Consider the following 16611-nt stretch of genomic DNA (forward strand, 5'->3'; position numbering starts at 1 on the left):
CCCGGGGATCAAACCCGCCTCTCCTGCATTGGCAGGTGGATTCTTTACCACTGTGCCACCAGGGAAGCCTGCCATTCTCTAAGTCCTGAATTCTTTTTGCCTTTGGAATCTTTGGAGGTGTCTTTCTCCCTGTCAGATTGTTGTTAAAGACTGTATCTGAGTTGCATTCTTTGGGATGCCAATTTTTCCTTCCCAGTTAGCCGAATGTCTCTTGTAGATACCTCAATTACAGTGCATATCACACGGTAGTCTAGCTATTGGCCTATCTCTCTTTCTGACTGGATTTTGATGTCCTTCGAGGAAAAGACAGAATCATGTTTATTTTTGAACTGTCCTTCATTCTCAAAGTGGCATGGCTGACATATCATAGTACTTAGTAAAATGTTGATAAACGAAGAGTTGTCTATTTACAAAAGAAAATGTAATTAACAGTTCTGATTCAGACTAAAACTATTCAGATTATCATTTTTAGTATCTTAGCACCGTGCTCTGTAGAAAGTAGGTGTTCAATAAATACTAAGTATTTGATGGTTTTGTCAGTGAACTATCTGAAGTAATGTTAGGAATAGGACGCTTATCATTAAATCTACTTCTGTAGATAAATTAAGATTTTCATGTCCAACTGAGTGTCAGAGCTCTAAGTGTTGGGGCTCATGTCCAACTGAATGTCATGAAAAAAAAATTAAAAATTGTTTGTTATAGAGCTAGCATTGAGGATTTTCTTTCTTCCCTCGGTTGGGTCATGGTTCCAGAATTTTGTGCACAGTTGAGGCACCAAGGTATGGTGCTGTTGGGAGAAGGCTATAGGAGTTACTGCTATAGGAGTTACTGCCACAGGAGTTACTGCCACAAACTGTAGGAGTTTCTGCCAGGAGTTTATAGTCTTCCATCATCAAAATGTCTACAAACAATAAATGCTAGAGAGGGCTTGGAGAAAAGGGAATCCTCCTACACTTTCGATGGGATTGTAAATATGCACAGTCACTACGAAGACCAATATGTGGGTTCCTTAAAAAACTAAAAATAGAGCTACCATATGATCCAGCAATCCCACTCCTGGGCGTATCTCCAAAGAAAACTTTAACTGAAAAGGTGCACCCCAATGTTCAATAGCAGCACTATTTACAATAGCCAAGACATGGAAGCAGCCTAAATGTCCATCAAAAGATGAAGAGGTAAAGATGAGGTAAAGAATATTACTCAACCATAAAATGAATGAAATAATACCAGTTGCAGCAACATGAATGGACCTAGAGATTATCATACTAAGTGAAGTAAATCAAGCAGAGACAAATATTATATGATATCACTTACATGAGGAATCTTAAAAAAATGATTCAAAGGAACTTATTTACAAAACAGAAAGAGACTCACAGACATTGACAGTAAACTTATATTACCAAAGGAGAAAGGTGGGAAGGGATAAAATAGGGATTTGGGGTTAAAAGATACACACTGCTACGCATAAAATAGATAAACAAGGACCTACTGTATTACACAGGAAACTATATTTAATATTGATGTGAGAGTTGGACTATAAAGAAAGCTGAGCACCGAAGTATTGTTTCTTTTGAACTGTGGTGTTGGAGAAGACTCTTGGGAGTCCCTCGGACTGCAAGGAGATCCACCTAGTCCATCCTAAAGGAAATCAGTTCCTGAGTGTTCATTGGAAGGACTGATGTTGAATCTGAAACTCCAATACTTTGGCCACCTGATGCGAAGAGCTGACTTATTTGAAAAGACCCTGATGCTGGGAAAGATTGAAGGCAGGAGGAGAAGGGGACGACAAAGGATGAGACAGTTGGATGGCATCACTGACTCATTGGGCATGAGTTTGGGTAAACTCCAGTAGCTGGTGATGGACAGGGGGGCCTGGCGTGCTGAGGTCCACAGGGTCGCAAAGAGTTGGACACGACTGAGCAACTGAACTGAATAACCTCTAAAGTAAAAGAATCTGAAAAGGAAGAATGTATATACATCTGAATCACTTAGATATGTACCTGAAACATTGTAAATCAACTATACTTCAATTAAACAAAGGGTCAGCCATTCTAATCCATATCTGGTAAAGGCTCAGCAATTTCTTTTGCAGCTGCTCCTGGTTTTGTCCTCCTAGGCACACCATGCAACCATTTCTTCTCTGTGGTTGTTCCTCCTTCCTGGGAGCATGGACTTCTCTTGTCTGTCTTTTTCTCCTGGCAACATTTTCCTCCAGTAGAGGGGAACTGTCATGGTGAGCAGAGGGGTATAGTGCAAAGCTGAGAGGAGTCCTCACTCCTTCTTCTATTCTCCTTTTTTTGACCCCAATTACCCTTTCACCAGAAGTACCCTGGTTATAGTTCAAAATCAAGTCCTCCAGGTCAATCACTCCCACGCTCAAAGTAGTGCCAAGCTGTGTGAGTGATCTAACCTTTCACCAGAGGTTGAAGCTTTCTGTACAATAAAAGTCAGAAAGACTCATAGCCCATGACTGTTTTCCATCATGCATCATCCCTGTCCTGAGGAAGTAACTGCAGAATCCACACTGGCATGAATTAAAAGGAAGGGGAAAGGGTAAAAATACATGGAGGAAAACACAAATATGCCAATAGTAGATGCTGATATCTTAGAATACTGTCCTAACCATTGTAGTCCCTTAGTCTTTGGGTCTCATAAAAATTGTGAGAATTACAGGACAAAGTACTGTGCATGTAAGGTGTTTAGAATAGTATTTGTTACGTAGACAGTGAGAACCTAACAAATGTTAGTTATCATTAATATTATACAGGGCTTCTCCAGTCATGGAAGGACCTTGGTTTCCTGTCCAAAATCAGGTCCTCCAGATCAGTTACTCCCACACTCAAAGTGGTGCCAAGCTGTGTGAGTGATCTGTTCTGCATGCGCCCTGAGGACACTCAGCCCGCAAAATGTACTCATGTCTGGTCTTCCTGAGGGTGGGGTTCCAACCTATCTCTAGAGAATTCTCTTTGTTTCCAACATGGGCTTCCCTCTCAACACCACTTCTAATTCCCAGGAAGCTTAGTCACAAGCCCAGGTGGTAATCCCAGTTCTAGTTTGGGTCCATGTGTTGTTGGCCTTCCTGGTATCCCCCGGACAAGATAATTACATTGAAATTCAGAAGCAGCATGTAATTTTTGGCACTGATGTCTTTAATTAAATTCAATAAGCATTTATTGAGCACCTAGAGCGTGTAAAATAGGGTTCCTTGAAATACATTTGGCCCTTAAGTATTTAGTCTGTTCTAGTTACTCAATTTGGATTAATGTCGATACATCTTTCAGGGTTTTATGAAGAATAAATATTAAAATGGAAAAACATTTGCACAAATCTTTGCAAATATAAACGTATTGTGTGGATTATTGCTGCTACAGTATTAATATTAATTGCAATAACAACACTTGCTTCCCAGGCAGGCGGTAGCGAGCAGCTGTAAGGCCAACAGGAGCCAGACGGAAGAGGTCAGGGGAGGTGCCTTCAGTACGTCCGGCCCAGAAGGGGCGGAGCCTTAAGGAACATACCCAAATCCTGCCCCTTACTCCGCCCTTTTCGTCGGGGCGCGTAGGCGGTTACCATGGCGATGACGTATAGAGGGCGGGGCGGGGCGGGGCTATGGAGAGGAGGAGGAAGATGGCGGGAGGGCGGCTCTGAGGAGACCTCGGCGGCGGCGGAGGAGGAGAGAAGCGCAGCGCGGCGCCGCGCCGGGGCCCATGTGGGGAGGAGTCGGAGTCGCTGTTGCCGCCGCCGCCGCCGCCTGTAACTGCTGGACCCGAGAAGGAGTGAAGGGGAGACGGCAGGATGAAGTTCGCCGAGCACCTCTCCGCGCACATCACTCCCGAGTGGAGGAAGCAATATATCCAGTATGAGGTACCGGCGGCGGCCGGGGAGTGGGAGGACTTGGAGGGGCCACCATCTCGCAAGTCCGGACCTCCACCGCCGCCTTCCGCTCTTGCTGCTTCCCCCGTGCCCGGGCGGACTTTGACCCGGTGCGACGGGGAGCCACTGCGGCATCCCAGCCGCGGCCGGCCCCCTCCGGGCCCCGCTGACCTTCCCCTCCCCCGCAGCCCCGTTGCAGCCGGGGTAACGGATATGCGGGCTGCGGGCTCCGGCCCGGGAGGGACTGCACAGCCGGCCCGGGCTGAGGAATGGTGGTGGGAGGGCGAGCCTCAGGTAGCGGAGCCGGGGTGTGAGGGTAGCCCGGGGTACAGCGGTTCCGCGCTAATCCCCTCCTCTTCCCGCTCACCCTGACCTCTGGTCCCCACCCTGGGCGAGCGCCCCCTCGCCAAGGTTAGGTCTTGTTTCTTTCGGCTCACCTCTCCCCGAGGAATCTTCTTCCTAGATTAGCCCATCCGGTGATTTCCTTCAATTCACGGAGCCCTTCAGCTTTCCCCCACTTGCCCACTGTTGACAAAGGCTTTGTAACAGGATCGAAACTTGATTTAAATGTGTACCACACGTGCATTGGTTACAGTAGACAAACATCGTAATCAACTGTTTTGTTTTGATAATAAGACGGTGACTCGTGTTTTCAGTGATTTCATGAAATATGTAAAGGAATCATATCTTTGGTTTTGGCTCTTCGGTTTTGGAATGGAGTGAAAGGAAGAGGAAGAAAGAAAGAGAAGAGAATTATTAACATTTTCAGGTTTTCTTTCCTAAAATTTTTGTTAGCTAGGGAGAAAAGTACTGTCTTGTAAACAATGTACTTTTAAAACATTCCTGTGTATTACAGAAATCATGGCCCTCCTCACCCTTAATTTCTGTGATAACAGCTCCTGGACGGTATTTAATAGATAATGATAAGGAACCTTACGTTAATGAAAGGAAAAGTAAAGATAATGAGCCCATTTATGTATTCAGAAGCCAAGATACCTGAAGGGTTTTAAGCTTTGCGATAGGTTATTCTCAGTGGCTGGCAGTTCAGCTCCTGGATAGAGAGACTTAATCTGTAACCTCCGGTAATTCACATCTGTGTTGTGTGCAGGAACAAAGAGTATAAAATCAATATGGACACAAATATGCTAGCTAGATTTTATGAATTAAGATATTTTGGTTCTCTTTTTCATTTCTATTTTAAGTTCATTGAAAGGATGTTTAGGCGATCGCAGAAGTTTATTTATTCATATAACAGTTGTAAGAATTGAAGAAGGCAAGGAAAGAGACATAAGTAGGTTAAACAGAACCTTGAAGATTGTAAAATAAATTCACCTGGTAACATACAGTATTTCATTATTGCCAGAAATGAAAGGCCTAGAGTTGTTAATGCTTTCTTTCATTTAATTTTCTAATAGTGTTTTGTGACTACGTTTTGTAAGAGTGAAATAAGGGACAAGCTTTTCAGCCTGTAGAGCTCTTGATTTATTGTTTCTAATAACATTTGGTCAGTTTTAAAACCTTGGCTAGAGTCCAGATGATGGTTTTTATTGAAAGGAAGGTATTGGTCTTTCATCTTTCTGGTAGTAATTTTCAGCACCACTGCCAGTTCTTCATAGAACAGGGCATCCTGAAGCAACATCCTATATAGTATGGAATGCTTCATCTGGGGAGAAGTTATAGTGACTGGTTGTATGCTGTGATTCATCTTAAGTATTACAGCTCTTAACTGTTTCATAGAATTGTATTAATTTGGAATACAGTTTTTAGGGCTGGAAGGAGAAGCGTAAGGCTTAAAGATGCAATTACCTCTTGATTTATAATACCAGCTTTGTGGCTGGAGTCATTCTGGTACTTAATTCACATACTGCATTTGGATGCTAACTAGTCCTAGATGGTTTACTTTAAGTTGGTCAGAGAGGAACACATTTCATATGTATGACTGTGTTATTTTTTCCTAGGCCAATTAAAAATTATTTTGTAAAAAATGCATTAATTGTAGATTATTGAAATTTTATTCTACAGAGAGTCCTTACTTTGTGACTTGGGTCTTTTGTAAGCTCTTTATTTGGTAGGGAAAATTAATAAAGAACACTTTTCTTTTTGAATTGGAGCCATTTTTTATAGGGTTGGGATTCTGTGTGTTGTATATTGTTTCTCAAGAGCTAGTGTTGTTCCTTTAAAAATAAAGAGGCATAAATAAGAATCTTTAGAGGAATTTGGCAGCTTAGAAACTTTGGGGAAAAAAGAATATCGTGAAAGATGTCAGCATTTGCTTGAGAGAAGAACCTTTTCACATGGCAGTAAAATGTAGTTTCTCACATGTGAAAATGATGCTCTTGAAACACTGTTAGTAGAGCAGACTTGGATTTGTTTTTCAAGTACTGGTGATGAAATTTTGGTATATTACCCATGATTTCTAGTGTAGGCTGCTTTCTACTGCTGTGAACTGTTATGAACTGTTCAGCTATTTTGGTTTTCACGTCATTTTGCTACATTAAATTTTACTTGAAACATCAGAGCATTAGACAGAAGCTGAAAATGTTGTTTTACCTCTATGATTATATGTACTATTGTGTACACACAGTCATACAGTAAGTGCTGATTCTTGTATATGTTTGTCATGAAGCCATGGGGACAGGCTTTTTGCCTTTCCTGGCTTCTGTCCTCTTTCATAAAGTAAGAATATAGGGTTAGAGCTTTTTAAGATCCATTGTAGTTCATAGGGTTTTGATTTAACTTTTAATGGCTTTCATTTTTTGGACTGTTAAAATTAGTGTTAATGATCCATCAATATCCTGAAAATGATCAGTTTCTAATTTAAAAATGAATCATGGAGTTCATAGACTCAATCTTCATAGGTAGAATAATAAAGCATAAAAGAATAGAGCAACATGGAGAAATCATACAAAGAAAATTGGTTTGATTCATTTGTGAATAGTTTTTACAAAGAATAAACACAAATGGAAAGAGGCTATCCCTGTTTCCAGTAATCTATTTGAGTATAAATCTTGGCATGTAATGCAGAACATCAATAAATCTTTTCAAGAGCACTTTTTAAAATTTAGAATCAGTGATTGCACACTTTAGAGCTCTGTAATTGATTAATCAAAATTAATTTAGACCAGTTTCCACCAGACTGGTATGACCATGTTAATATTTTACAGAATATTAGCAAAAGAAGCAAATATATTTGGTGCCTTTGGCTGCTGAATTGTGTTTTCTTCCCTAGGGTCCTGTGCTGCTTTGGTTTCTCAGGAACCAGGAATGGTTTTGTACGTGTATACTGTAGTTTTGTAAGGTACTAAAATAATGAGGTATCTAAATTTCAGGATTTTAGAGTTAAAAGGGAATTGACGGATTATCTGTCTCCTTGGTTTTTTCAGACGAAGAAATTAAGATCCAGAAAGGTTAAATTACATGTCCAGTATCATATATAGTCTCTGAAGCACAGAGGTGTAAGCATTGAGAGTCAGGTCATCCTGACTGTGTGATCCTAATGAAATCACTTCCTCTTCTGGGCTTTAGGTTCTTCATCTGTAAAGTGAGAGAACTGGACTTGATTTCTAGGCTTACAACCCTCTATTTTCTAAGGACCCATATAGCTCCAAATTTCTGTACATTTTTATGGTTTCATTATGCTTGATATATGAAGATGATAGAACTTAAAGTATTACTATTAAAAGCATTCTTTTAAATTAATAATCTCTTTTTTAAAAAATTTGATGATTATCTTAATCTGTGAATGGAAAACTGACCCAATGAAGCTTTCATTGAACTCAAATAAAAAGTGATGGTAATAGTTTTAATTTTTGTTGTTGCAAGATATGGAAAGGATTCTGCATAATCTGCATATCCCTTTTTTCAAGTGTAAGGAAACACCATAACATTATTGTGATTTTCATTTATAGAATTCTCCCATGAGAACACTTGTGTTGCAGGCTTCAATTTCCCAAAGGAATTATGTTCATTAGTTAGGGTTAACTTGCCTTGCTGGAACTTGTTTGAAATTTCCAGTTTGGCCACCCGATGGGGCACAAGCCACACTTTTCCTTTCAGGCACCTCTGCAAATGAAAGTATAGTATAGTATATTTAAAATAACGTTTGTAAATGAGTATAGCAATAAGATGCCTGGTATTTACACATGTTTCTTAAGTGAGTGAATTGTTGTATAAGATAGGAAGCTATTACTGTTATTTTCATTGTTTAATAGAGTATGTTAGAGTATGTTTAATAGAGTATGTTGCATCATAGCCCCAAAGGAGAGTACCCAACACTCCCATGAAGGAAGAGAAGGTAGTTTTAGAAGTGTTACTTACGCTCATTTTTATGTGTAAGACAGGAAGAAATGAAATTTTACTAACATTGAATAAATACGTTGATGAGATGACCTCATTTTAGGAGGTAGTCTGAAGGAGAGTCAAGAATTGCTAATAGTTTTCTCACTTGTTTGTTCACTTTCAGGAAATAGCAGTTCAGTTTATAGTTGCATATAGTTAGATGAATTTATGGCTATTACCTAATTTTGACTAAACTAACCCATATAAAATGGATGTGAATTAAAAAAAGACTCCTGTAAAGAAACCAATAATGTGAGTACACATGAACAACAAGAACATGGCAGAGCTGACAGTTCTACTTCAAGCACGAGCTTTTGTCAGCCAAGTTACAGAAGAAACAATGCTACTTGAATAGACCCAACAGGCTTGCCAAAAAGTTTCAAAATGATGAAAATAATTCTTCAAATTAAGATTTTAACATCCACTGTCATCCATAGTGAACTTCACCCTAAATATATGTTATGTATTAGAGTATTCTGCATTGGAAGGTCAGTTTTCCAGCTTGTAGCCATTATCCTCAAGTTTCAAAATTAACTGAATCTTGAAGTTTGAATTAGGCCTTTGAAATACTAAAAACTAGGATTTTAAAAAGCAGAGAAACTTTTCTGTTAGATTGTTCTTTAAAAGTATTGTTATTGATAATTTCTTAAGAGAGCTTAAAAATATTTTTGTATTATTCACAAGTAAAAGTTTAAATTAGTTTATTATTGTCTCATCTTTTAAAACTTCCATTTAAAAATTCTATGTTTTATAATGTACACAGCTGTAGAAGGAGATAATTTATAAATAAATGTACATATATTGGAGGTGCATGGTAAACTTTTTAAAAATAGTAATGTAACAAAAAAAGTTTGGAAGATTTTGCTCAAGTTGTACAGCTTAACTGGAGGTAGTTTGTGGGTTGCTTGGTATTTATTTAATTGGCCTTTGGGAGATTGTCAAAATTCACTAGGGGTCTTACCTGGTTGTATTTTTGTTTTCAGGTCTTCCCCTTACCTAGTAAATGCTAAAAGAAGTCAAGTAGACAATGCTCATGAACAAACGCCTAAAAAAATTATTTATTCATTCAACACATGTTTATAAGGGCTCTATTATGTGCTATAGGCTGATAGATTTGTCATTAAGTTCTCTTTTATCTTAAAAATAGAAAAAACCGAAAACCAATTTTTTGTGTGTATGTGTTTGGTTTTATATTTCAGTCATATTTCAAGCACATATTTCAACATAGTGCTTTCAAAACTTAAAATGGTGTAGAAAAGGAAGATTGTAGATTGAGGACTTGGAACATGGTTGTAAATTTGGATCACTATGTAAATAATATGGAAGAATTCTTCCTGGCTTTTCAAACTTTTTATGTTATACACCTTTAAATTTAATTGTTTATAGAAGGAAATTTGCTTACCTGTTTCTTCCTATCACTAGGCAGGTGTGGTATGTGTGGTATCAGAAAAGCCTTAAAAAGTTATTTATTATAGATCACGGGAAAGTTTAATTAACTTGCTGTAAGCATAACTTGCAACTTTCATATTATGCGTAATGAGAGGGACAGTGTGATGATTAAGAAAACATAGTCATCTCTTACTGAAGATGACCTGCAGAATTTAGAAAGACTGTAGACCATAAATAAGGAGATGCAAGTCCTTAGCACCAGTTCTGTCACTGAATATTCACAGATAATTAGTGAACAAGTCATTTTTCGGAAGATTGAAGGCCTGAAACATCATACAGGAAAATGAGAAGCTTTTAGATTATTGTGTGAATTACTTATTTAGACTAAATTGGTAAAGTTGTAATTCACAGAGTAATCCATGTGCTTTGTGAGCTTTTTCTATACCTTAGAGAAGTAATTCTTTAACTTTTTGGTCTTGGTACCATTTGAAACTCTTAAAAATTGTTAAAAAGATTCCACTATCTATTGATAATACGCTGTATTTGAAATTAAAACTGAGAGATGTGTGAAACACAGAGTATACAAGCACACAGAAGGTGTGCTTCAGGGACGTGACATCACATTTCATGTGGTCTTTGGGAACTTCCACTGTGTGTACTCGTGAAAGAATGAGTGAAAAAAGTGCATGATGTTGTAGTATTGTAATGGATAATGGGGCCCTGCTGCTCACTGCTCAAAAACCAATAAAGAGGCCAGGTTTGTGGAAAGAAAAGTTTGCTTTATTTTGGATGTCAGCAACGGCAGTCGGGGCGGGGTGGAGTGGGAGGAGTGGGGAGATGACATACTTATCCAAAGACCAATACCTGCCCCACTTCTTCTGTAATCACTGGACAAGAGTTTTCGTAGGCTTAGTCCATGGGGTTGCGAAGTTGGACACGACTGAGCAACTTCACTTTCACTTTTCACTCTCATGCATTGGAGAAGGAAATGGCAACCCACTCTGGTGTTCTTGCCTGGAGAATCCTGGGGACGGAAGAGCCTGGTGGGCTGCCGTCTCTGGGGTCACACAAAGTCGGACATGACTGAAGCGACGCAGCAGCAGCAGCAGCAGCAGCAGCAGGGAGGGAGCTACATGCAGAAACAGCACAGTCAGCTCTAACAGTCATCTTGAAATTGATTATCGGTGGTCTGACCAGCGTCATTTCATATGTTTTAAGTACAAATAATCTGCAGTCCCATGGTCGGTTTGTTCCTGTTTCATTGAGGCCAGTTCTCAGAATTTTGGCAGCTTACGTCATGGCTACAGTCTGGTCATCATGCAGTTAACTTTTCCTACCTGGTAGGGGTTTTAGTATCCTAAGACAGCTCACAGGATGTGGCTCAGACTATTCCATATCCCTTGAGAAGGGACTAAAGGTCTTTGACTATACTTTATAATGACTGGTGGTGAGGGTTTAGTCGCTCAGTCATGTCCGACTCTTGCGACCCCATAGACTGCAGCCTGCTAGGGTCCTCTGTCCATGGGATTCTCCAGGCATGAATACTGGAGTGGGTTGCTGTTTCCTTTTCTAAAATAAAGCTGCATGTTAAATTGCTTCAGTCATGTCCAACTCTTTGCAACTCTGTGGACTGTAGCCTTCCAGGCTCCTATGTCCATGGGGATTATCCAGGCAAGTATACTGGAATGGGTTGCTGTGCCCTCGTCCAAGGGATCGTTCTCACACAGGGATCAAACTTGTGTCTTCTTATACCAACTACAATGGCAGGCAGGTTCTTTACCACTAGCTCCACTTGGGAAACCTCAAAATTTAACATGGATTCAATGAAAGTGAAAGTGGCTCAGTCGCATCCAACTCTGTGACCCCATGGACTATATAGTCCATGGAATTCTCCAGGCCAGAATACTGGAGTGGGTAGCCATTCCTTGTCCAGGGGATCTTCCCAACCCAGCGATTGAACCCAGGTCTCCCACGTTGCAGGAGGATTCTTTCCTGGTATTTTCTCACTTCTCTGATCAAACTTAATCTTTGACTAAAGTTTTTCCACAGATAAAAGGCAGGTCGAGGATGGCGCGGGGGGTGGGGGAAGGGCAAAAGATCCTAGGGCCCTGCTCCATTTCAGTATTATTATGAAAATAGTTTTGATCTTCTGGGTTCCCTGAGAGAGTTTCTAAGAGTTGCTGCCTTTGAACACACAACTCCTTTCAGAACATTTGGAGATGGCCTGAGAAAAAGCTCTCTAGTCTTAGGAAGCACAAAAGAAGATAAAGAGAATCCCATGAGTGAGAATTGTCTGGTATATCCCCCTGCACAGAATGATAGAGAAAACAGTGTTGTCTTCTCTGGGATTCTCACTTCTAATCTCTATTCCTTGAATTGAATTAGTAGAAATGTGCTCTTTTTGTCATTAAGGAGAAAGAAATTAGCATTTATTGACCAGTTAGGAACAAGGTGTCAGCAGCTTTGTTACCTCATCTAATCTTCACAATAGTTTTGTGAGATAGAATTTTTTTTTCTTTTTAACTTATTTTTTTACTAAAGGATAATTGCTTTACAGAATTTTGTTGTTTTCTGTCAGACCTCAACATGAATCAGCTATAGGTATACATATATCCCCTCCTTTTTGAACCTCTCTCCCATTTCCCTCCCCATCCCACCCCTCTGGGTCGATACAGAGCCCCTGTTTGAGTTTCCTGAGCCATACAACAAATTCCTGTTGGCTAAGATAAGATATTTTTCTGGGCTCCAGAATCACTGCAGATGGTGACTGCAGCCATGAAATTAAAGGACCTTTACTCCTTGGAAGAAAAGTTATGATCAACCTAGACAGCATATGAAAAAGCAGAGACATTGCTTTGCCAACAAAGGTCCGTCTAGTCAAGGCTATGGTTTTTCCAGTAGTCGTGTATGGATGTGAGAGTTGGACTATAAAGAAAGCTGAGCGCCAAATAATTGAGGGCTTTTGAACTGTGATGTTGAAGAAGATTCTTGAGAGTCTCTTGGACTGCAAGGAGATCCAACCAGTCCATCCTAAAGGAAATTCGTCCTGAATATTCATTGGAAGGATTGATGCTGAAGCTGAAACTCCAATACTTTGGCCACCTGATGCTAAGAACTGACTCATTTGAAAAGACGCTGATGCTGGGAAAGATTGAAGGCAGGAGGAGAAGAGGGCGACAGAGGATAAGATGGTTGGATGGCATCACCGATTCAATGGAAATGAGTTTGAGTAAACTCCGGGAGTTGGCGATGGACAGGGAGGCCTGGTGTGCTGCGATTCATGGGGTCGCAAAGAGTCGGACACGACTGAGCAACTGAACTGAAGATAGATGATTTATTATCTTCATTTTACTGATGAGGAAACTCAGGCTTAGAGAGACTAACCAATTTGTTCATGGCCGTACACTTCCTAAGTAGTAGAGCCAGAATTTGAAATAAAACCTGTCATACTTGGGAGCTCTTGCCTTTATATGGGAATTGTAAATAGCAGTGGTGCTAACAGGGGCGGTAACAACAGCTGTTATTTTTTGAGTGCTTACTTTGTCAGTCACTATGGCATTACTTTAAAAGCATCTCTTTATAGCAAGCTGTGTAGGTAGGTTTTTATGTTCGCTCTGTTTGTAGACCGGGAACCTGAGTCTTAGAGCCATTCAGTAACTGATTATGTTGAAACTGCTAATTGTGGTTAGCAGATATGAGATTGAAAGAGCCCCTGCTCTTAATTCCTACATCCTGCTGGTTTATGAAAAATAAATAACTCCATCCATTTATGCATACATACATTTAGGCACAGTCTCCAGCACCTGCTGAAGTAATGGCTGGTCTATTTTTAGTCCTAGGGCTTACTTCTGCATGGTTTGGAGGTAGTAGAGTGTGGTTTGGAGGTTAGAGTTCACCTCTATTAATTTATTTTTTTCTCAAGATTCTCAATGTAACTCTTATGAGGTAGGCAGCTGTTAAACAGAGGAACTTATAAAGATGAGCCATAGGAAAAAGATAATGAGATACAGTGATAAATGTAAAAGGAGGAAGATAAAGAAGAGTGAGCATAGCTGTTGCTATGCCACAGTTGTGGCTTTTTGCTTTTAAAGCATTCCATAGATCATGGAACCTCAGACCTGTAAGGAATTTCAGAGATTATTTAGTCCAATTCCCTTTTTTACTTGAGTGGGAAATGAAGTCCAGAGAGGTTGTGATTCAAGGTCACGTAGCTTGGTTAGTGGCAGAGTTAATGCGATCACTCTGATTCATTTTATTGTTTAACCGTTTTGCATCATTTACTTGTGTGACAATAATGCATGGAGAGAACAAACTCTGAAGCCAGACTGCCTAGGTTCATATACCAGCTGCACGATTTACTAGCTGAGTGACCTCAGGCAAGTCATTCTGTTAATTCCTCTCTGTTCTTCAGTTTCCTCATTTGTAAAATGGGGACAGTAATAGTAGTTATAGGACTTCTGTGAGGATTATATGAGTTAAAATATGAAAAGTGCTAATATAATGCCTATATTTGCTATTAAAATTATTTCTACTACAGAGTTCAGCAGTATTAGTTAAGGCTAGGTTAGCGGTATCTTTGTGAGGAAAACTGAGCCTCAAGTTTTGTCCCTCTGGGCTTGTTCAGTTCAGGTTTTTGGAAAACGTCTCTATTGATTTTAGATATTATTCCTTTTACCTGTGACATTTATATTAATAAATTGTCCTTTTTATATACAGTAAGAAATTCAGGTGGGAGCAATCATATAGTTTTGAAATGAATTAGTTCTCCTTGGTTACTTGTAACTTGTATTCATTTTGGTTATAGACTGTGCCTGCATATTCTTTTCAATTGGGGTGACATTTACATGTGTGCTCCTAAGTGTGTCTGAATAGCTTAAGTGAATCCTTTGAATTTTTAGTGGCTATCTAATTGTAGTTTGTTTCAGTTTTCTAATGCAAATTTAATTTTTTAATAGTAGAATTGTTTTTAGAGTTGAAAAAGACCTTCTCAAGTCCTCTGTTTCACACATGAATAAATTGAGGGCAGAAGGGCCAAGATATATGTATGGTCGGCCTTACAACTAGCTGATAGCAGAGCCTGGAATTAAAATACTGACCTCTTGCTCACTGGTATACCTTACTGAGGCTTATCACTGCTGTATAAACATTTCTTTACTTTTAATTTTAAAAATTCATTTTCTTTGTAAGAGACCATATGAATTTAAATATTCATGTTAATTATTACTTACTCAGCATTAATACATTTATGTGAATCTGATCCTTCAGTTCACATTAACAACCTCAAATCGTTCTTGTATGTGTCAGTTAAAAGACTAGATAAATAAGAGGCTCAAATTTAAAAATATTGTTTACTCAAATACAACCATTGCCCCATTTAGGTAGAAACCTATTTTAGGTGAGGAGATAGGACTGAGGAATTATGGTTAAGGCTTGAGGGGTTAGGTAGAGATGAGAGGAGGACTCAGGAAAGTTGAAGAATCATTTGGGCATTTCTCTGTAGCATGCCTGAATGTTAACACAGGTTACATGTTACCTCTGCATGAACAGCACCTCCCTCTCTAGCCCCTATCTCTTAAAACATACTGCCAAGCTGAAGTTAGGGCATATCTGACTAGAGAAGATTAGAATATACAGTATTAATCTATTAACTATTCATGATGTCCCCTTCCTTTTTGAAAAAATAATAAAGTAACAATGATGATAATGACAACAGCTAATGTTCATTGAGTTTCTGTTGTGTCGGGTGTTTTATATTTAATCCGTACCCTCTAAGGTAGATTTTCTTATCCTGTTTTAAGAAGTCACTGAATCTTAGATTGAGTAGATTGCCTAAGGTCACATAGCTGGTAAATGGCAAAACCAGAGTTCAAACACAGGTTTGTCTTATTTTACAGCCTGGATTCTTAACATGAGGATACATGGTCAGGATCTCGCAAGGGGCTGGTGAGGTAAAACTAGGTATGCGCCTGTCCTAAAGGAGCTTATAACTTGGTTGGTCTTCTAATCGTAGTATATTGTGATTTATGTTACAGAGGAATGGCTGATTGATTTGCTCTGGAGAATCAAAGGTATTTATCTTGAAAGCTTTCACAGAAGTACTAGAGATTCAGTATGGTTTGTTGCCATGGTGAAGAGGGGACAGGACACTGAGGGCATTCTAGGCAGATGGAGTAATATTGAACGAAGGCACAGATAGGTGGAAGTACGCAAGCATATTAGTGAAATCTGGTTTAGTATGTACGTTGGAGGGCTGATAGTGTGATTTGTACTGAGCTTTGAATACCATGTTGAGGACTTTAAATGTTCCATGGTTGTGAACCACTAAGGATTTTTAAAAAGACTTGGGGAGAGGGATCAATGCAAAGGGAGAATGTAGTGTAGATCCTGGAGATGCAGTGGGGAGACCAAGACCAAAGACAGGAAAACCAAATAGTATAGCCAGAAATAGCGAGAGCTTGAATTTACTACCTCATTTAATCAATTTTCCCACACTTTAACATCTAAAATCAAGATATATCTCATAATTAATTGTCATAGATTAATTTGCAGACTTTTTTTCATTCTTAGAAGCACATAAAGTAATGGTGTATATTACTACTAATGGGATCTTAGATTTGATGAAATAATGATAGTAATAATATATAATATTTACTGAAAGCCGGCTGTGTGTCAGGCAGAGTGGTAGATACATGTTAGCATCCAGCATCTGGTAGCGTCTGGCATATTTAGAAACTTAAAAACAACAACAAAGTAGAATGTAACTGAAAGACTGTGGGATCTGCCTGAGATGTCATTAAGGGATAAGAAAGAGAGATTTAGGAGAGCATCATTGAAGGCAGTCAGTGGAGAAAACAGGAAAAGCTCATGTTTATCCCCTACAGAGCGTGACTAGAGCTCTGGAAATGAGTTACTTTGGTATCAATTAGGAGAAGTTCTTCTTATTCTTTTAGTTTTGTTTATTCAGTGAAATGTGATCATTGATGACAAAATTGAGATGATAGTCTTTCTCCT

General features: G+C 39.3%; 1 protein-coding gene across 1 annotated transcript in view; it reads left to right on the forward strand.

Annotated features, from left to right (window-relative positions):
- The window catches only part of XPR1 (xenotropic and polytropic retrovirus receptor 1), a 208427-nt gene continuing 195414 nt past the window's right edge, over positions 3599-16611 (forward strand). Inside the window, exon 1 of the mRNA XM_018060672.1 lies at positions 3599-3864. Within this exon, the coding sequence (XP_017916161.1) occupies positions 3796-3864 (69 nt within the window). The 5' untranslated portion in view covers positions 3599-3795. The remainder of the gene's footprint in view (positions 3865-16611) is intronic.

The sequence above is a fragment of the Capra hircus genome, chromosome 16 (genome assembly GCF_001704415.2).
Source record: "Capra hircus breed San Clemente chromosome 16, ASM170441v1, whole genome shotgun sequence".
Classification (NCBI taxonomy): domain Eukaryota; kingdom Metazoa; phylum Chordata; class Mammalia; order Artiodactyla; family Bovidae; genus Capra; species Capra hircus.